The sequence below is a fragment of the Somniosus microcephalus genome, chromosome 8 (genome assembly GCF_052327205.1).
Source record: "Somniosus microcephalus isolate GS21.2 chromosome 8, FLI_Smic_1.0, whole genome shotgun sequence".
In the NCBI taxonomy this organism is placed as follows: domain Eukaryota; kingdom Metazoa; phylum Chordata; class Chondrichthyes; order Squaliformes; family Somniosidae; genus Somniosus; species Somniosus microcephalus.
Genome location: NC_140994.1, coordinates 26,832,089 through 26,853,550, shown reverse-complemented (window position 1 = coordinate 26,853,550; position 21,462 = coordinate 26,832,089). Strand labels below are relative to the sequence as shown.

The window sequence follows — 21,462 nt, the reverse complement described above, 5'->3', positions numbered from 1 at the left end:
TGGAGGGGAAAAACACCCAGGGGCATCTTGCATCAACCCAGCCAGCAACTTAGAGCACACCCATTAATTTGCACCTTTGCAAATGTTCACTTCCCTCGAACACAACTTTTTTGACACATTTATCAGAGGAACTTTAGCCCCATGTGTTTTATTTATCCTCAGCTCTTTCCCTCTGCGTTCCAGTAATCAGTCAGCTAGAATCTAGGAACAAAGAGTAAAGAAACTGTGGGGTAAAATTTCCACGGGAGTTCTCCCGCTCGCCCATCGTAACGTTGGCAGAAACCCCTGATAAACAGCTGTTTATGCCATTTCTCTAAATTTCCGCTGAACATCCGCTGAAGTTAAGGCGGGAGATTGGGAGAACCCTTGTGGAAATTCTACCCCCTATATTCCTGATAGCATAGAAACCAGTCATTTGGCTCATCAAGAATGCAGTAGTGTTTTGTTCCACAGGCCACTTAGTCCAATCCCACTCTTTTACTCACTCCACATAACCGTTAATATTCTTCTTTTTCAAACAACTCTCTAATTCTCTTTTAAAGGAATTTATGGTATTAGCTTCGGCAACAGTTTTTAGCAAATATTTCACATTCTAACCATCCTCTGTGCAAAGACATTTTTCTAACCTCCCCTTTAGTTCTTTTTCTGATTATCTTACATTTATGCCCTTTCATTACCACCTTACCAACCAGTGAACCAATTTGTCACTAGTTACCTTATTGGAACCCTTCATGATCTTGATGACTTTTATCAGGGAACCCCTTAATCACCTCAGCAGAGAAATTCCACAGGGCTCTCCCAATCTCCCACCGTAACTTCATTGGAAGCCGTGGAGCAACGTCCATTTTTAGCCATTTTGCCATTTTTCCGAGGTTCTGCCGATCTTCCATCGGAAACAAAGAAACATAGAAGATAGGAGCAGGAGTAGGCCATTCGGCCCCTCGAGCCTGCTCCACCATTCAATGCAATCATGGCTGATCATCCAAATTCAGTACCCTGTCTCTGCCTTCTCCCCATATCCCTTGATCCCTTTCGCCTTAAGTAATATATCTAACCCCACAAAAATTCTAGACACTCGTCTCTAGTGAAAAAGGCCCTAAATTTTTAAGGCTCTCTTGATAAATGTAACCCTTCATCCGAGTGAATCTAAGCGGCGCATTCTTCATTACTTTGATATCCTTTCTATAATGTACGCAGCGCTCCAACTGCAGCCCAACTAAAATCTTAAACAAGTTCAACATCACCTCTTGCTTTTGTATTTGACCTACATTGGCTCCCGGTGGAGGATAAACAGCAACACAGATTGGTTAGATCGATTGGTCTGTTTTTGTGTTGTAATTTCTGTGCCTTCAGCCGCCTCTGCCCCTTGCTGTGGAATTCCCTCCCTAAACTCCACCACCACCCTCAGCTCCTTTAAGACCCTCCTTAAAATCCACCTCTATGACCAAACATTCCCCTCCCGATATATAGTTCTTTGACTCAAAGTATTTTTAAAATTACAACTCTGTGAGGCATCTTGGAATTTTTTTTGATATTAAATGGCAGTTGTTATTGCATTCTATGCCTCCAAATACAAAACCAAGGACTCGGTTTGTCTTTTTACGGTTTTATCTACTTGGGCTGCCCCCTTTAATTACCTCTGCTCCATTTGAAATTTCACAATTTCAGTTGTATTTCTTTTCCCCATTCTTACTGTCAAAATGTATTATTTCACATTTTTCCCTTGGTTTGTATTGTGAAAACTTCAACAATTTCACAACAGTTTGCGAGGAAGGGGGAAGTGTTAGCCCATACCAATATATCTAAGAAATAGTAACAGAGCAGAGGATCAGTGAAGTGCAGCGTATTTATTGAGTATACAACATTGGTAAATTATTAGTCAATTTGTATTCCTATTGCTTTACACTTATAAACATGATAGGTTCAAGACATGTATTTTCATACTGGTTTATAATTCCAAAGGTAATGCTCCCCCTAATGTTGTCTTTCTGCAAGCCCTCTCCCCTTATCTTTGTGAGCAGATCATTAAAGTGCCAGTCTCGGACAAACTTTGTTGTTTGTTTAAGGTAATTAATCCGTGTCCTCCTTTCCTGCTGGCTCAGTTGAAGTGGAAAATCCCATTCCTTTCCTTTTTAATCAAAGCAAGAACAAAATCTGCTGTTCTGAATCTGGGACACAACAGCGTTCCCACTTTGCATATGAAGAAAAGGTTAGGCTCTGCTTAATGAGTTGTAGTTGGTAATCAGTGTAATAACTCTGAAGTTGTTATAAGACATCCCTTTGTCCCAGCTTGCTAAGCTGATGGGGTATCCAAGGCCCTTTTTTCTTCTGTCAGTAAACAGCCGCCTGCTATTTACATAAACAGTTATTTATTTTCTTGGGTCTTTTACTGTACAGTGCAAGGATCACACTGTTGCTTAATCGTGTGTGCGTTTTTTTTTAAAACAAGGGGAGGAGAAATTCATGAATTTTTAAAGAGATTTAACTCTAATTAAATCTGTTCTATCTGATGGGATGTGAGCTACAGCTCAAGTACTAGTTTTCTACAAAAGGGATTAATGCATTCCCCATTGTTAGGATTACAACATCAGAAACAACAACAAAAAAGAGAAGGGATGAGAAAGACACAAGTGTTATAATTTATCATGATTATCATTTTAGATAATTTGTGTAACTTTTTCTCTTGTTTTAGCAGCTAATTTATAATAGCAGGTTGAAACTATAATCAGGTACCAATGTATAGGCTAGAAATTACTGTCTGAGATATTATCAGACAGATGCTAAAAGCATTCATGTCAAATTACTTTGTCAACTATTTTAGCGTAAGTGCTAATCTGTTTCAATTAAATGGGTTAACACCTCTGTTAAAATAGCAGACAGTGAAATTTGATATGAAAGGATTAAGCTAACACAATGTAATTTCCAGTCTTGCATTCTTCCTAGTTAAGGACAAGTGTTAGCAATGTGAATCAAATGTCAAAATCCTTCAATTCCATATTATGCAGCAGTCATGTTTGTTTATTGAAAGTAGAATATCACACTGATTGGAGATGTAAGCAGTGATTGGAAGACAGTGTGAAATGAAGATTTAATTGATCAGGCAATTTACAGACATCCAATAGACCAGAGAAACCATTCACCCATTCAACGGGGTCATTAGCAGAGGCACCATATAAAGATGAGGTGCATGCCAGGAGGGAGCACTGAAAGTTGAAGAGAAAGAACAGTCACATCATGAAACCTGCTCAAGAAAAGCCAGGAACAGGCCACCTATCTCCTTCTCAGAGATGTTGGATGGGGGACAGAAACAGGAATAATCCCCTGATGTTCAAGCAGTGTTTTTTTAGTTGATGTAGTGTATTTGGACTTCCAAAAGGCATTTGACAAGGTTCCACACAAAAGATTACTGATCAAGATAAAAAATCACGGGATTGGGGGTAATATACTGGCATGAGTGGAAGATTGGCTATCTAACAGAAAACAAAGAGTTGGGATAAATGGTTCGTTCTCGGGCTGGCAATCAGTAACTAGTGGTGTTCCGCAGAGGTCAGTGCTGGGACCCCAACTCTTTACAATCTATATTAACGATTTGGAGGAAGGGACCGAGTGCAACATATCCAAGTTTGCCAACGATACAAAGATGGGAGGGAAAGCAGTGAGTGAGGAGGACATAAAAAACCTGCAAAAGGACATAGACAGGCTAAGTGAGTGGGCAGAGATTTGGCAAATGGAATATAATGTTGGAAAGTGGGAGGTTATACACTTTGGCAGAAAAAATCAAAGAGCAAGTTATTATCTAAATGGAGAGAAACTGCAAAGTGCTACAGTACAAAGGGATCTGGGGGTCCTGGTGCATGAAACACAAAAAGTTAGTATGCAGGTGCAGCAGGTGATCAGGAAGGCCAATGGAATCTTGGCTTTTATTGCAAGGGGGATGGAGTATAAAAACAGGGAAGTCTTGCTGCAGTTATACAGGGTATTGGTGAGGCCACACCTGGAATACTGCGTGCAGTTTTGGTTTCCATATTTAAGAAAATATATACTTGCTCTCGAGGCGGTTCAGGGAAGGTTCACTCGGTTGATTCCAGAGATGAGGGGGTTGACGTATGAGGAAAGGTTGAGTAGGTTGGGACTCTACTCATTGGAGTTCAGAAGAATGAGAGGCGATCTTATCGAAACATATAAGATTGTGAGGGGGCTTGATCGGGTGGATGCAGTGAGGATGTTTCCACTGATGGGTGAGACTAGAACTAGGGGGCATAATCTTAGAATAAGGGGCTGCCTTTTCAAAACTGAGATGAGGAGAAACTTCTTCACTCGGAGGGTAATAAATCTGTGGAATTTGCTACCCCGGGGAGCTGTGGAAGCTGCAACATTAAATAAATTTAAAATGGAGATAGACATTTTCCTAGCAGATAAGGGAATTAGGGGTTACGGGGAGAGGGCAGGGAAGTGGACGTGAGTCTAGATTCAGATCAACCATGATCCTATTGAATGGCGGAGCAGGCCCGAGGGGCCGTATGGCCTACTCCTGCTCCTATTTCTTATGTTCTTATGTTCTTATTTCATTTGAAGAGAATGTTGCATGTTTGTGGGAAAAGCTGCAAATATAGTGATTTTTGTCAAACACAACAAAGAGAAGGACCCTTAAGAAATCCTACCATTTTGGATCTGTGCTGGAAGTGAAAGATTTCTACTGTCTGTGACACCATGTGATGGGTGTCCTGTTCCTATGGCTTGATTATTTTCCCCGCAGTTTGAAGCTTGATACTACATGGGAAGGGAATATATTCCCAGGGCTGACTATCCTGTCTGACTTTGGATGGCCATGTTCCCTCATTTGTCTTATTTATATTTTTATCACAGATCAGTGAAGTTTTAAGGTGGGCTGCTATCCTAAATGTTTATTGGGCAAAATATAAAGCAAATAATAAAAACTTTCACTTAAATATGGGTAAGCAATTTTATTTTTGTTAACAATGTTCAACTTTCTTTTTTATTGATGTGAATTTTCTTGGCATGTTTCGTAACTCTGAGCTTCATTGTTACAGGATGCCCTCGGTGCACTCTTTAAAGATTACTATATTGCGGAAGACGTCAGCAACTTGTCACTATTTGACTTTCTGACTGCTATAGAGAAACATGCACCAACGAACAGGGTAAGCCCCCAAAATGATGCTTGTTATAAATACTTACCTTTCAATTGGGTGAAGATAAAATACTTCAAAGTAGTTTAACTTGATTGAGCATGTATCAAATTATTCCTGTAACAACTCTGTTTTTGGAAGGCTATAAAAGGATCAGTCATTTTGTTTCTGCAAGACTTATAGAAAAAATTGTGTAACACATGGACACACTTTGGGCTCTTTTTTTAGCTGAATAATGGGCGTAAAGGTATCCGTTGCTTAAAATGGATTGGTCAAAATAGTCACATTTTAACCAATGGATATTTTTATGTCCACTTTTCAGTTGGATATGTTCCAAAGTATCTCTCTACCCATCTATAAAAATTTTCCATTTAGCAGGCACTGTGGTTGGCACATCTGTTACAGATACAAAGCAATCTTAAAAATACATATGTAATTTCCTGCTTTTTTGTTTGCGGGTCTGTGTGTGGGGGGGGGGGGGGGACGAAGGACTTGCAAGTAGTGATCAATCTAAGGAGAAACAATATCCTCCAACTGACCAGAAAGCTCCTAATAGGAATTAGCCCCTCATTGACCTCAGGACCTGCCTATTTACAGCAATAAGACTCTGCAGCCTTAAAGGTAAAGGCTATATAACACACAGTTCCACCTTATTAGCAGGATAATACATTGTGCATTACATGGTATAACTCTCCAGTCATTATAAAAATAGTGGTTCGTGTCTTCCTACTTGCCATGAGCAAATCTGTTAGTTGTACAAAGATATATTGAGTGATGTAGAGAAAGCCTTTACACCAGACTTAAAAATAGCAGCAGGGCAGTTTCCCATTGAAAATAAGTTTTGTTGACCGCCTGCTTTTCCCTCCAATGTTTCCAGATTCATTATTTTTTGATGTGTCCTTTCCCCCCCTGTCCTTTTTAGTAATCTGCGTATTTTAGTTTATCCAATTTCTGTTCTTTGTATTCACAGCTGATTGCCGTATTTGGTCATATTTTGTGTGGGAAGTTGGATGCCGTGGTGTTACGTTACGTTGTTTTGATGGCCGAGCTGGTGAACTGTGTCTCCTGGCAGTTTGTTAGTGATTTCCAGATGTTTGCCTCTGTAGTTTACTCTTTACAGGTAAGCTACCAACTTAATTCCAGAAGGTTCAGCGTGTGTAAAGACAAACAAAACAGAAAAATGCACATTCAGGGCTGCTTCAGTCAGTCTTTCGAGAACCAGTAGATTTATTACAATAATAACAATCAGTCTGTGACATCTTCAAAGGACTCAGTAATGCAAAATGACCCATTAAAAGCCATCAGTTGGAGAGAAGCTGTGGGCTTATAGTAAGAGAATACATTTTCCTGGATTTAAAAAAATAAAAGCAGTAAATTTTGTTCTCCGCAATTTCCAGCTGGGCCTGATCTAGCAGAATTACCCAAGCGTGACCCTAGTTAAATATGCAGATAACCTCCCTGCCCATTCTGAAAGCATGGGGGTGATCTTGCCAGCCCTGGGGAGGCGGGTATGGAGGCAGGACTGCTGGGAAAATGGCAGAATTTGGGGGTGGGTGCCCAACCTGCCTCCATGCCATCTTGACTGGTAGTTAACAGGCAGTTAAGAGGATTATCCCCATTTTACCCACAAAACTGCGGGCTTCCCGAAGGCTCCGAACCCCGCCAGGGTTACCGAGGCGAGTAGTGGGTCTGCGGGGTCCAAAAGTGTGCTGTGGAGGTGAGTGATGGGTGCAAGTGTGGAGAGGTGAATATGTGAGGTAAGTGTAAAGTGTTAGAAAAAGTGTACTTACCTTTGTTTCTTCCTGCAGGCTTCAGTCGGTGGGTATGCAGAGAGTCTCGCACCTCTGCGGTAGAGATGACAGATGGCCGTTACATTCTCCAATGCAACAACCATCTCATTTCTGCAAAAGAAAGAGGTTTGATGAGGTCTTGAATTCAAGAACTCATCAAACTCCAGAGAAAGTCAGTGTTTGACAGCTTCACGGAATCATACGCTGACGTTCTCTGTAACCGGCTTTCCCTTGCTTGGCCTGCTAAACCCGCTGGACGGGCTTAACTAGGTCAATCAAGGGAAAATAGCGTGGGTTGGCCACAAATCGATGGAGGCAGGACATCGACCCGCCAAGCAGCAGTCTCCCCTCCAATGCGCCCCCATTGGCAAAATCACCCCCAATGAGTTTGCAGTCCGATCCTAGCCGAAGCAGACCACTTTCTCCTCTGCTTTTTTTTGTACAACTTCAACCATGAAATATTGCGGTTGGAGCACTTCAGAACCAACCCCCATCACTAAGTTGAACTTGGTGGCAGCTGGTCATTGGGTAAGGGGAACTGCACACACCAGCTGCAGGGAAAATTAAATGGGGAAACACTTTTTTAATAGCCTTCAAACCGGTTGCAGATATTTTAAATGGATATTTCGAACTTTTTAAAGGGTGTTTGGGGTAAAACAAAATGTGGCTGGGACAATAAATATGGCAGCCAGAAACCGTCCGTGAGCAAGTAGATGGAGTGGCTCAGCATCCGAGGCTTCTGATATTGATAACTAGTCCCTCTCCTCCGGTACTGTCCCCCCACTCCTTCAAATCTGCCGTTATCATCCCCTCTTCAAAAAAAAACCCTTGACCCCCTCTGTCCTTGCAAACTACTGCTCCATCTCCAACCGCCCTTGAACGTGCTGTGGCCTCCCAAATCCGTGCCCGTCTTTCTCGGAACTCCATGTTTGAATCCCTCCAATCAGGTTTCTGCTCCATCCACAGTACTGAACCAGCTCTTATCAAAGTCACAAATGACAACAACAACTTATATTTAAATAGCGCTTTTAACATAGTAAAATGTCCCAAGGCGCTGCACCGGGCATGGTAAACTATCCCTCCTTGTCCTGCTAGACCTGTCTGCAGTCTTTGACGCCATCCTCCTCCAACGCCTCTCCTCCGCCGTCCAGCTGGGTGGGACTGCACTTCCCTGGTTCCATTCTTCTCTATTTAATCGTAGCCAGAGAATCGCCTGCAATGGCTTCTCTTCCCACTCCTGCGGCGTTACCTCTGGTGTCCCCCAAGGAGCATTCCTTGGCCCCCCTCCGATTTCTCATCTACATGCTGCTCCTCGGCGACGTCATCCGAAAAAAAACATCAGGTTTCCACATGCTCGCTGACAACACCCAAGTTCAACCTCGCCACCACCTCTCTCAACCCCGCCACTGTCTCCAAATTGTCAGATTGCTTATCCGACATCTAGTACGGGATGAGCAGAAATTTCCTCCAACTAAATATTGGGAAGACTGAAGCCATTATCTTTGGTCCTGGCCACAAACTCCGTTCCCTAGCCACCGACTCCATCCCTCTCCCTGGCAACTGTCTGAGGGTGAACCAGACTGTTCATAACCTTGGTGTCATATTTCACCCGAAGATGAGTTTCCGACCACGTATCACAAAGGCTGTCTATTTCCACCTCCATAACAGCGCCTGACTCTATCCCTGCTTCAGCTTATCTCCTGCTGAAACCCTCATCCATACCTTTGTTACCACTAGACTTGACTATTCCAGCGCACTCCTGGCCAACCTCCCATCTTCCACCCTCTGTAAACTTAAGCTTATCTAAACTCTGCTGCCCATATCCTAACTTGCACCAAGTCCCGTTCACCCATCCCGATTAAGCAACACCTCTATTTTAAAATTCTCAACCTTGTTTTCAAATCCCTCCATGGCCTCACCTCTCCCTATCTCTAACCTACAACCCTCAGATTTCTGCGTTACTCCAATTCTGGCCTCTTGCACATCCCTGATTTTTATTTGCTCCACCATTGGCAGCCGTGCCTTCAGCTGCTGAGGCCCTAAGCTCTGAAATTCCCTCCCTAAACCTCTCTGCCTATCTTTCCTCCAAGATACTCCTTTAAACCTACCTCTTTAACCCTCATCTGCCCTAATAACCCCTGTGGCTTGGTGTCAAATTTTGTTTTATAATGCTCCTGTGAAGCGCCTTGAGACATTTTACTACATTAAAGGCGCTCTATAAATACAAGCTGTTGTTGACGTCTGGCGAAGTAGAAGTGATGCTGCATGAGGTATGTATGCGGAGGGCTGACCTGTTTGCCACCCCTGGGTACCTTCCCCAGAGGACAGCAGCGCAGCATGCCTGGAAGGCGATGAGGATAAAAAATTTGAGGGAGAAGGTGACTTTGGCTGTCCCTGGCAGAGCAGTCTTATGGCAAAGCAGCCAATGGCATGGATCTGTAATGGCTCCATGCCTGTAGAGCCAATTCCTCATTGTCATTGTTGGGAGATGTGCCAGGACCTGTAGATACAGTTGGTAATATAATGATGGGTATGAGCAGCCCACCCTTGGTGCCTACTGATCTCTCCGATATTTCGTTTTGTACTATTTTTAAACCTTCAAATCTAGCAACTAGGACTCTTCAAACCATCCTCATCACAAAGTTGAACTTGACTTGCTTCACATGCCTTCTTGCTCCCTGAGCTCCTGTGAAAGTTTTTATTATAACAGTTCCTATTGCATGTCCTATCTTTTTTCAGCTGTTTCTGCTCTGCAACCGTTATGTAAATATTTCAATTAAAGTCAGCTTTCCAGTGAATTATAAGACAATACTTTGCTAGGTTCTACATGGCAAAATTGTGGTCAGTTGGTAGGGGGTTCAAAGGCACAACCCCCTAATGGCTGGAGTTCCTACCTGAGACAAAGGAAGACGGTTGTGGTTGTCAGAGGCCAGTCATCACAGCCCGAGGACATCACTGCAGGAGTTCCTCAGAAAAGCCTCAACCATCTTCATCTGCTTCATCAATGACCTCTCCTCCTTCGTAAGGTCAGAAGTGGGTTGTTTGCTGATGATTCCAGTGTTCGGCTCCATTCACAATCCTGATAATGAAGCAACCCATGTCAGCCTACAGCAGGATCTGGATAATATCCAGGCTTGGGCTGACAAATAGCAGGTAGTATTTGTGCCACAGAAATGCCGGGTAATGACCATCTTGAACAAGAGAGCCCAACCAATTCCCTTTGTCCTCCACCATCAAATTCTTAAGAAGGGGGGGTTGGGGGTGGGGGGGGAGAATGTTGGGGTTACCATTATCTAGAAGCTTAAGTGGACCAGCCATATAAAGACCCCAACTACAACAGCAGGTTAGAGACTGGGCACTAAGTTTTGTTTGGCTCACCTCCTAATTCTTTAAAGTCTCTCCTCCATCTACAAGGCTCAAGTCAGGAGTATAATGAGATATTCATCATTCACCCGGATGACTGCAGTCGCAACAACACTTGAGAAGCTAGACACCATTCGCTCGATCAGTGGCCCTGATGCAGAAGGCTTGCGATAAGGTCCGGCATAAGAGATTAGCGTGTAAAGTTAAGGCACGTGGGATTGGGGGTAAGGTACTGACTTGGATAAAGAACTGGTTGGCAGACAGGAAGCAAAGAGTTGGAATAAACGGCTCTTTTTCCGAGTGGCAGGCAGTGACTAGTGGGGTACCGCAGGGATCAGTCCTTGGACCCCAGCTATTCACTATATATAAATGATCTAGACAAGGGAACTAGATGTAATATCTCCAAATTTGCAGATGACACAAAGCTGGGTGGGCGTGTGTGCTGTGAGGAGGATGCCGAGAAACTCCAGTACGATTTAGACAGGTTGGGTGATTGGGCAGAAGCATGGCAGATGCAGTATAATGTGGATAAATGCGAGGTTATCCACTTTGGTGGCAAAAACAGGAAGGCAGATTATTATCTGAACGGCAATAGATTGGGAGAAGGGGAAATGCAACGAGACCTGGGTGTCCTTGTGCACCAGTCGCTGAAGGTAAGCATGCAGGTGCAGCAGGCGGTTAAGAAGGCAAATGGTATGTTGGCCTTCGTAGCGAGAGGGTTTGAGTACAGGAACAAGGATGTCTTGCTGCAGTTGTACAGGGCCTTGGTGAGACCACACCTTGAGTATTGTGTGCAGTTTTGGTCGCCTTATCTGAGGAAGGATGTTCTTGCCATGGAGGGAGTGCAGCGAAGATTCACCAGACTGATACCTGGGATGGCAGGAATGACGTATGAGGAGAGATTGGGTCGATTGGGCTTATACTCGCTGGAGTTTAGAAGAATGAGAGGGGATCTCATTGAAACTTATAAAATTCTAACAGGACTAGATGCAGGAAGGATGTTCCCGATGGCCGGGGAGTCCAGAACCAGGGGTCACAGTCTAAGGATAAGGGGTAAGCCATTTAGGACAGAGATGCGGAGGAATTTCTTCACCCAGAGAGTGGTGAACCTGTGGAATTCTCTACCACAGAAGGCAGTGGAGGCCAATTCATTAAATATATTCAAGAAGGAGTTAGATATATTTCTTAAGGCTAAAGGGATCAAGGGATATGGGGAGAAGGCAGGGACAGGGTACTGAATTTGGATGATTAGCCATGATCTCATTGAATGGCGGAGCAGGCGCGAGGGGCCGAATGGCCTACTCCTATCTTATCTGTTTCTAATATCCTCTTCTCTCTCTTCGGCAGTCCCTCAGAACCGAGGATGACTTGCTTCCACATTAAAAATGAGTTTGCAGGTGACTGATGAGTCCAATGCGGGACCTACAGTCTGTCACAGGTGGGGCAGATGGTGGTTGAAGGGGCAGGTGGGGTGCTTGGGTTGATGTGCGCTGCCTGTGCTCGGCTTCCGCTTGCTCCCGTCGAAGAGACTCTGTGTTCGGCGCCTTCCCGAATGCTTCTCCTCCACTTTGTGCGGTCTTGGGCCAGGGATTCCCAGGTGTCGGTGGGGATTGTGATAAAAATGCTAACTTCCGGGAAGTTATGTCATCACTTCCTGTGAACTATGAACTGTGAACTATGAACTGTGTACATACCTCACTTCCTGTTGGACTGGTATAAATACTGGTCTGTTCAGTATTGTAAGAGGCTTCTACCAGAGGCATGGTAAAGACCTCTCTTGTATATAGTGTGTTTATAAGTTACTTAAAGCTTACTTTAAAGTTACTTGATGGTAAGTCTCCTTTTTCTTACATCAATTTAAGTAACTTAGTATTTACACTGACAAATACTAGACCTTCAGACAAACTCGGAAGTTAAGGATCCAGGGAACCACCCATCATGGAGAAAATCCTTAGACCTATTCGTCTGGACTTGGACCCGAATACACCAGCAGCTGGCAGGGTATGGAAGCATTGGTATCGTACTTTTGAGAATTTTCTGGATGAATGTAAAGCGGATGCTCCTGCTAAATTGAAGATACTTGTCAATTATGTGACCCCAAAAGTGTTCGAATATGTTGATGACTGGGATAATTACGAAGAGGTGATTCGGGCACTTAAGAAACTGTATGCGAAGACCCCAAATGAGGTCTATGCTAGACATCTACTGGCCACAGCCCGACAAGGGCCAGGGGAATCAATTGACGAATTCCTGCAAGAACTTCGCAGGCTCAGCGTAGATTGTAACTTTCAGGCAGCCTCAGCTGAGCTGTACCGCCAAGAAATGATTCGTGATGCTTTCATCTGCGGGATTGCCTCTCCATTTATACGCCAGCGTCTACTAGAAAGTAAAACACTTGAGCTACAAAAAGCTTTTGACCTAGCTTGTTCACTGGATTTGGCAAAGAGAAATGCAGACCTCTATCAGCTGCCCAGATCTCGATCTGCTACTGTAGCTGCAACCAGACAATTCAAGCGGTCTCAGGTGAACCCTATCATGGGGGAATCTAATTCTGATGAAGAGGAGGAGGACGACCCCACTTTAGCAGCCTCTTGGCAATCTAGGAAGGAATGCTTCTTTTGTGGAGATGCTTTTCACCCTAGGAAAACCTGCCCTGCTCGCAATGCAATCTGCAGTTATTGCGGGAAAAAAGGACACTTTGCTAAAGTTTGCCTATCAAGGGCCTCTACGAGGGCCAATCCAGCTAAGGCCTACCGAACTGCCCCAATTAGGGCCTATCAAGATGCTCCAGCTAGGACCTATCAAGCTTCCTCTCGAGCTCTCTCCCGAAGAAGCACACCGAGAGTTTTAGCCACTCTCTGTGCAACGACACCAATTACAGCTGCTTGCCCACAGAACCTGTCTCAGGCAGCCACAACAATTTCAATTAAAGGGCATACCTTAGATGCCTTAATTGACTCAGGAAGTACTGATAGTTTCATTAAGGAACAGATTGTTGCGAAATTGAAACTACATGTCTTCCCATCGGACCAGGCAATTGCGATGGCCCAGTCATCACTTAATACCAGAATCTCCGGCTTTTGTGTTGTTGATATGACACTTCATGGTCGTATGTATCCCTCCACCCGACTTTCGGTGCTCAAGGACTTATGTAGTGATCTCCTCTTAGGGCTGGACTTCCAAAAACAGCATAAGAAACTCACCATTGAGTTTGGTGGATCCAAACCCGGACTTACTATTTCTAATATACCGTCTAAATTACCTTTTTGTGCATTATCAGCAGCTTCACTTGATGAACCCTCATTATTTGCCAGTATTCCGCCTCAATGCCAACCGATAATAACGAAATCGCGGCGCTTTAATCAGGAAGACCAATCTTTTATTGCGGCTGAAATCTCTCGACTTCTAGCAGAGGATATCATTGAACCATGTTCGTCGCCCTGGCGGGCTCAAGTCGTCATTGTCAAGAACCCTCTAAAACCTCACAAACAGCGACTATGCATCGATTATTCGCAAACCATCAATCAATATACCGACTTGGACGCCTACCCATTGCCACGCATTGATGATATGGTTAATAAACTGGCCGAATACAAAGTGTTCTCAACTTACGATTTAAAAAGTGCCTATCATCAGTTACCCTTGAAGGTCTCAGATAAGCAGTACACAGCCTTTGAGGCTAATGGACGGCTGTACCAATTTCGTCGCCTCCCATTCGGGGTTACTAATGGAGTGGCTGCCTTTCAACGGGCAATGGATGGCCTGGTTAAGCAGGAAAACCTAAGGGACACTTTTCCCTATCTTGATAACATTACCATTGCAGGTCACGATCAACAGGAACACGACTCCAACCTCCAAAAATTTCGGGATGCCCTCCATCGCCGTAATTTGACCCTGAATGAATCCAAATCTGTTGAGTCGCAACCGACCATCAACATCCTTGGCTACTGCGTAGGCAATGGTACCATTAAGCCAGACCCAGAAAGACTTCGCCCGCTCCAAGAGCTCCCGTCACCTAAGAATCCGGCTTCTTTACGTCGGGCTCTCGGTCTGTTTGCATACTACGCTAAATGGATTCCTCATTTTTCGGACAAAATCCAACCCTTGCTGCATGCTAGATCATTTCCACTGGGAACAGCGGCTGTTGCAGCCTTTAACCTTCTCAAAAAACAGTTGGAGAAAGCGGCTCTTCACTCCATCGATGAGAATCTCCCTTTCGTGGTTGAATGTGATGCCTCGGAGGTGGCGATCTCGGCTACTCTGAATCAGGAAGGTCGTCCTGTAGCATTTATGTCCAGGACCTTACAAGGTGCCGAGCTACATTATCCTCCGGTTGAGAAAGAAGCCACAGCCATCATAGAGGCAGTACGGAAGTGGAACCATTTTCTAGCTCGCCAGCACTTTACATTGATCACGGACCAACGATCAGTCGCCTTCATGCTCGATAATCGAAAACGAACCAAAATTAAGAATAATAAAATACAACTTTGGAGGATGGAACTGGCCTCTTTTGGTTATACCATTCTCTATCGGCCTGGCAAGGAGAATGTGGCCCCGGACACCCTCACACGGGCATTCTGCTCCACTATGTCATCCTCCACTCTCATGGATGTCCACAATGGTTTGTGCCATCCTGGCATTACGCGCATGCTACATTTCGTACGATCACGGAATCTCCCTTTTTCCACTGGAGATGTAAAGAAAATATGCTCAGAATGCCGGCTTTGTGCGGAATTAAAACCTCAGTTCTTCCGCCCCTCAGATGGTATACTCATACATGCAACCCAACCGATGCAACGACTTAGCATCGATTTTAAGGGCCCAGTGCCCTCTTCAACTCGGAACACATATTTGCTCACCATGATCGACGAATATTCACGTTTTCCGTTTGCCTTCCCCTGCTCCAATATGCTGGCGTCCACAGTAATCTGCTGCCTTGAGCAGGTATTTTCTCTCTGTGGCATGCCGGCTTATATTCACTCAGATCGGGGTCCATCCTTTATGTCAAGGGAACTCAAGGACTACCTCTCAGAACGGGGAATTGCTACAAGCAAAACAACACCATACCATCCCATCGGAAATGGGCAGGTAGAGAGGTATAACGGTATCATCTGGAATTCCGTACGTCTCGCTTTAAGATCTCGGGGCCTACCAGACCAGCAATGGGAAACAGTGCTTCCGGATGCATTGCACTCTAAGGTCCCTGCTTTCTACAGCCACAAATACTACACCTCATGAGCGGTTCTTTGGATTCCAGCATCGCTCATCTCATGGGACATCACTCCCGTCATGGCTAACTACTCCTGGACCTGTATTACTCCGAAGATACGTCCGGACGTCTAAAAATGACCCTCTTGTAGACGAGGTCGAACTAACCGATGCCAACCCCACCTATGCAAACATACGATATTCCGACGGCCGAGAATCTACCGTATCATTACGGGATCTGGCTCCCTGCCCACCAGGACCTAGTGGGACATCGGGTGATGGCATTTCACCAGGAAACTCTTGGGACCTATCGGGTACCCCTCTCCAGGATCCTGATCGGACACCAACTAGCTTGGTGCCGGTAGAACCCCGTGCTCAAGGTTGCGACCCTCCCAGTACCGCGCATGAAAGTACTGATCCGCCACAGACCAGCTCTGCACCTCCCTCTGAACAGAGGCAGTCCGACTTTGAACCTATTGGGGCTCGTACTCGAAGCCATGATCTCCCCGACCCTTCACAGGGCAATCCAGGCCACACAGACTCTGACCAATGGCCAACCGCATGTAAGCGGACCAGCGACCCTCTACGACGGGAATCCAAACGGGTGCGACTCTTCCTTGTTCGGCGGCTGCGGACCAAAAGGTAGACCACAGCCTCCTAATCCTGCAGGAGGGAAGAATGTGATAAAAATGCTAACTTCCGGGAAGTTATGTCATCACTTCCTGTGAACTATGAACTGTGTACATACCTCACTTCCTGTTGGACTGGTATAAATACTGGTCTGTTCAGTATTGTAAGAGGCTTCTACCAGAGGCATGGTAAAGACCTCTCTTGTATATAGTGTGTTTATAAGTTACTTAAAGCTTACTTTAAAGTTACTTGATGGTAAGTCTCCTTTTTCTTACATCAGGGATGTTACACTTTTTCAAGGAGGCTTTGAGGGTGTCCTTGAAGCGTTTCCTCTGCCCACCTGGGGCTCTCTTGCCGTGCTGAAGCTCCGGTAGAGCGCTTGTTTCGGAAGTCTCGTATCGGGCATGCGGGCAATGTGACCCGTCTATCGGAGCTGATCGAGTGTGGTCAAAGCTTCGACGCTGGGGATGTAGGCCTGAGCGAGAACACTGACGTTGGTGCGCCTATCCTGCCAATAGATTTGCAGGATCTTGCGGAGGCAGTGTTGGTGGTACCTCTCCAGTGCTTTGAGGTGCCTGCTGTACATGGTCCATGCCTCTGAGGCATACAGCAGGGCGGGTATAACTGCTGCTCTGTAGACCATGAGCTTAGTGCCGGGTTTGAGGTCCTGGTCTTCAAACACTCTCTTCCTCAGGCAATCGAAGGCTGCACTGGCACACTGAAGGCGGTGTTGGACTTCGTCATCAACATCTGCCCTTGTTGATAGTAGGCTCCTGAGGTATGGAAAGTGGTTCACGTTGTCCAAGGCCTTGTGGATTTTGATAATCGGGGGGCAGTACTGTGTGGCGGGGGCAGGTTGGTAGAGGACCTTTGTCTTACGGATGTTTAGTGTAAGGCTCATGCTGTCGTACACTTCGGTGAAGGTGTTGACGATGGTTTGGAGTTTGACCTCCGAGTGAGCGCAGACGCAAGCGTCGTCTGCATGCTGCAATTCGACAACAGAGGATGGGACGACCTTGGATCTGGACTGGAGGCGACGGAGGTTGAACAGTTTCCCGTTTGTTCTGTAAATTAGCTCCACTCCAGTGGGGAGCTTACTGAGGGTGAGATGGAGCATTGCAGCAAGGAAGATCGAGAAGAGTGTTGATGCGATGACACAGCCTTGCTTGACCCCGGTTCGTACGTTAATTTGGTCATTCACCCGGATGACTGCAATCGCAACAACACTTAAGAAGCTAGACACCATTCGGTCGATCGGTGGCCCTGCCACTGGATTCAATATCCAACCCCCTCCATCACCAGCGCACTATGTATGATGCACGATGCAGTATATACAATCTACAGGATGCAGTTCAGCAGCAACTTACCAGAATTACTTTAACAGCACCTCCCTCCCCTGCGACCTCTACCACTGATGAGGACAACAGCAGCAATGACATGGGAATATCCTCACATCTATGTTCTCGTCCATCCTGACTTGCACACACATCCCCATTTCTTCATCATTGCTGGGTCAATATCCTGTAATTTCCTATCTAACCCCATTATGGGAGTACCATCACTACAAGAACTGCAGCAGCTTTAGGAGAAGGTCCATCCTCACTTTCTCAGGGTAACTGGGGATGGGCAATAAATGCGGCCTTACCAGCATCACCCACATCCCAAGAACAAATGTTTTAAAAACTTTTAAGGGAAAGGAAAATCTAGCTTTTTAAAAAAAAAAAAAAAAAAAAAATTATGAAGTTGTAGGAACAGAGGTTCCTAGCTGAAGAATTGAGATCGACGCAGAGAATCAAAAACAATAAAATTTAATGAACAAACGAAGTTAAACAGTAAACTGGATACAATGCAAATAGGTCTGGTCTGGTTGAAAGCCTCTCTAGAACTGCTAGAAGGTTCCGAGCACTGACGTCATCACGTTCTTCCCGCCGTTGGGGGATCATGTGACGGGCGTCATGACGTCATCACGCGGAGTAAAGGAAAGAAGCCATAGTACAGTTAACAGATACACTAAAGGTGCAGCCCCCGGTTGCACTACATTGCTGTTAAAGGAATTATAAACAATTGTCCTCAATCCCCTGGTGGCTCCGCCACATACGCCCCCCCAGAATTGTCTTTAACAGAAAAGGTAAGACGAGAAGGGGGTCTGACGAGTCTGTCCGACCGACTTCGATACTCTGGCAACTGGAACGGAGCACTAGAAGACGAACTGACAGTTGGCCATGGTTGGGATGGTGCCGCAGGCATAGGAGAAGTGGCTAGCTGTGGTTGACCCGAGGAGGCGGGTACGGGCGACCCAACGGCTGACTGTGGCTGTACTGGACCGACGGTCGACGGTGGACGCCCACGATGAGGCGGTTGAGCGGTGACGACTGGCTCGCTCAGATCCAGATGAGCTGGTTTTAACCGGTCGATGGAGATGTGGTCAGGCTTACCGCCGACGTCGACTGTGAAAGACTTGTCGCCTGACGAGATGACGCGGAACGGACCAGTGTAAGGCGGTTTGAGCGGGTCTCTGAGCATCTTGACGAATGAAAACGTATTCGGCGTTCTTAAGCTCCACCGGGACATGGGAGCGCTGCAGGTCGTGATGAGACGTAGGCACTTGGATGAAATTCTTAGCCGCCTCTTGGTGGCTGATGAGCTGCTGAGCTGCGGACCAGGGTTCCCTGTGAGGAGAAAGAAAATCGCCAGGAACTCTGAGTGGTTGGCCGTAAACCAGTTCTGCAGAAGAAGATTGCAGGTCGTCCTTAGGAGCCGTGCGAAGACCCAGCAGCACGCAAGGGAGCCTGTCCACCCAACCAGTCCCACGAAGACTAGCACGCAGTGCAGCTTTAAGGGACCTGTGAAATCTCTCGCACAGACCGTTTGCCTGTGGATGATAGGCGGTGGTGCGATGAAGCTTGTTACCCAAACCCTGAGCCACGGCATTCCAAAGTTCCGAGGTAAATTGAGGTCCTCGGTCGGAGATGTCGGCCGGTACCCCGAACCGAGCCACCCATGACGAGATGAAGGCTCTGGAAACGTCCGCCGCTGTGGTGGCAACCAAAGGAATTGCCTCTGGCCACCGGGTGGTGCGATCTACCACGGTGAGGAGATGCGTGAAACCACGAGAAGAAGGGAGAGGGCCAACCAGGTCCACGTGAACATGGTCGAAGCGACGCTCTGAAACTAGAAAAGTGGCCACTGGGGCCTTAACATGGCGTTGGATTTTGGACTTCTGGCAACTCACGCAGGCATTGGCCCAGTCACGGACGTTGAGATGCATGCCTTTCCAGACGAACTTCTTTGCCATGAGTCGTTGTGAAGCCCTCATACCAGGGTGCGACAAACCGTGGATTGCGTCGAAAACTCTCCTGCGCCATTCGACTGGTACAATTGGTCGGGGGACTCCCATCGAGATGTCGCAAAGGAGTGTGGTCCCTGCGGCCTGAAAACTGACATCAGCCACTTGTAAGCTGGAAGGTGTGGTCCGGTATGCCTGCACTTCAGGGTGTGCCATCTGTTCTTCTGCCAAACCAACATAGTCGATTCCCAGGTGGACTGCATGGACCGAGGCGCAGGAGAGACAATCCGCCACCAGGTTGTCCTTGCCAGACACATGTTGTATGTCCGTTGTAAATTCTGATATGAACGTAAGATGACGTTGTTGCCGAGCCGACCATGGTTCCGCTGTCTTGGCCATGGCAAACGTAAGTGGCTTGTGGTCTACGAAAGCCGTGAATGGGCGTCCTTCCAGTAAGAAGCGAAAATGGCGGATGGCCAGGAAAAGTGCCAACAACTCCCTATCAAAGGTACGTATTTGCGTTCATTTTTCCGCAATTGGCGGCTGAAGAAAGTCAGTGGTTGCCACATGCCGTTGACCAATTGCTCCTGCACTGCCCCGATGGCATAGTCAGATGCATCAGTGGTAAGGGCGATGGTTGCACCTGGAAGAGGATGTGCTAACATGGTCGCATCAGCCAAAGCGTCCTTAGTGTTGAGGAACGCCTGGTCCATCTGGGGTGTCCAGCCGATGGGGTCTTTACCCGATTTACCTTTTAGAGCCTCGTACAATGGTTGCATTAACAAGGCCGCCTTGGGGACAAAACAATGATTAAAAATTGACCATCCCCAGGAATTCCTGGAGAGCCCTGATGGTCTGAGGATGCGGGAATGAGGTAACTGGCTCCACCTTCGTAGCCAGCGGAACGGCACCTTCTGAGGTGATTGTGTCCCAGAAAATCAATGCTTTGTAAGCCAAACTGGCACTTGGCCGGGTTGATAAGGCCATGCTGGCTGAGACGAGAAAAAAGGGTGCGTAATGTGCTCTTTCTTGCTGGTACTGGCGATGAGGATGTCATCGAGGTAGACGAAGATGAACGGCAGATCGCGCAACACAGAATCCATGAGACGCTGGAAGGCTTGCGCTGCGTTCTTCAACCCAAACGGCATACGAAGGAACTCAAAGAGCCCAAAAGGCATGATGACAGTGGTTTTGGGGACGTCCTGAGGATGAACGGGCACTTGATGAAACCCCCGGACAAGGTCTACTTTGGAAAAGATGGAATTCCCTGCCAGGTGGGCAGAAAAATCCTGGTATCGGGTACTGATCTGGAGTAGTAGCTTCATTCAGGCGTCTGTAGTCGCCGCATGGTCGCCATCTGCCGCCTGGTTTAGGAACGATGTGTAATGGTGAAGACCAAGGATTATTCGATCGTCTAATAATTCCCAGGCGCTCCATGGTATGGAACTCCACCTTTTGCGGCTGCGAGTTTACCGGGTTCCAGCCTTCAAGCCCGTGCATAAACTGGGGATCCTGTCGTGGTAATGTGGTGCGCCACACCGTGCCTTGCGACTGAAGAAGAAAAAGTGGGCCTGGTGAGCTCCGGAAACTCACCAAGAAGACGAGAGAACTCATCTGGAGATGGGACTGCACAGGCAACTGACCAAGACACAGCGGTGCTGCGGTGGCAGGGGACCAAATGAAAAGTGGCCGCGTTGATTAACCGGCAGTGCCGGACGTCGACGAGAAAACCAATGGCGCAAAAAAAATCTGCCCCCAGGATGGCCTGAGACTTTCGCCGTGATGAACTCCCAAACGAAATGCTGGCCACCAAAACGCAACTGGACCCTACGCTTTCCGAATGTGCGGATGGCCGCACCATTGGCTGCCTCGAGGGAGGGACCGTGACCGCCGGATTGAAGATCGAGCTTCGACGCTGGTAGGATACTGCACTGGGAGCCAGTATCACAGAGAAAACGTCGACCTGACAGGGAGTCTGTGATATAAAGGAGTTTCCCTGCGGAACCGACGGCCATCGCAACTCCGGCGTGTCCCTCAG

At 46.6% G+C, this 21,462-nt stretch overlaps 1 protein-coding gene across 3 annotated transcripts in view; it reads left to right on the top strand.

The window, feature by feature from the left end:
• The window catches only part of LOC147113393 (uncharacterized), a 374,107-nt gene that overhangs the window by 307,601 nt on the left and 45,044 nt on the right, over window positions 1-21,462 (top strand). For all 3 annotated transcript variants that reach the window (XR_015079196.1, XM_085994401.1, XM_085994400.1), the window contains 2 exons: window positions 5,052-5,159; window positions 6,118-6,267. Coding sequence is in view for 2 of the 3 variants with exons in the window: in XM_085994401.1 (XP_085850527.1) it covers window positions 5,052-5,159; window positions 6,118-6,267 (258 nt within the window). In the remaining variant the exon portion in view is untranslated. The remainder of the gene's footprint in view (window positions 1-5,051; window positions 5,160-6,117; window positions 6,268-21,462) is intronic.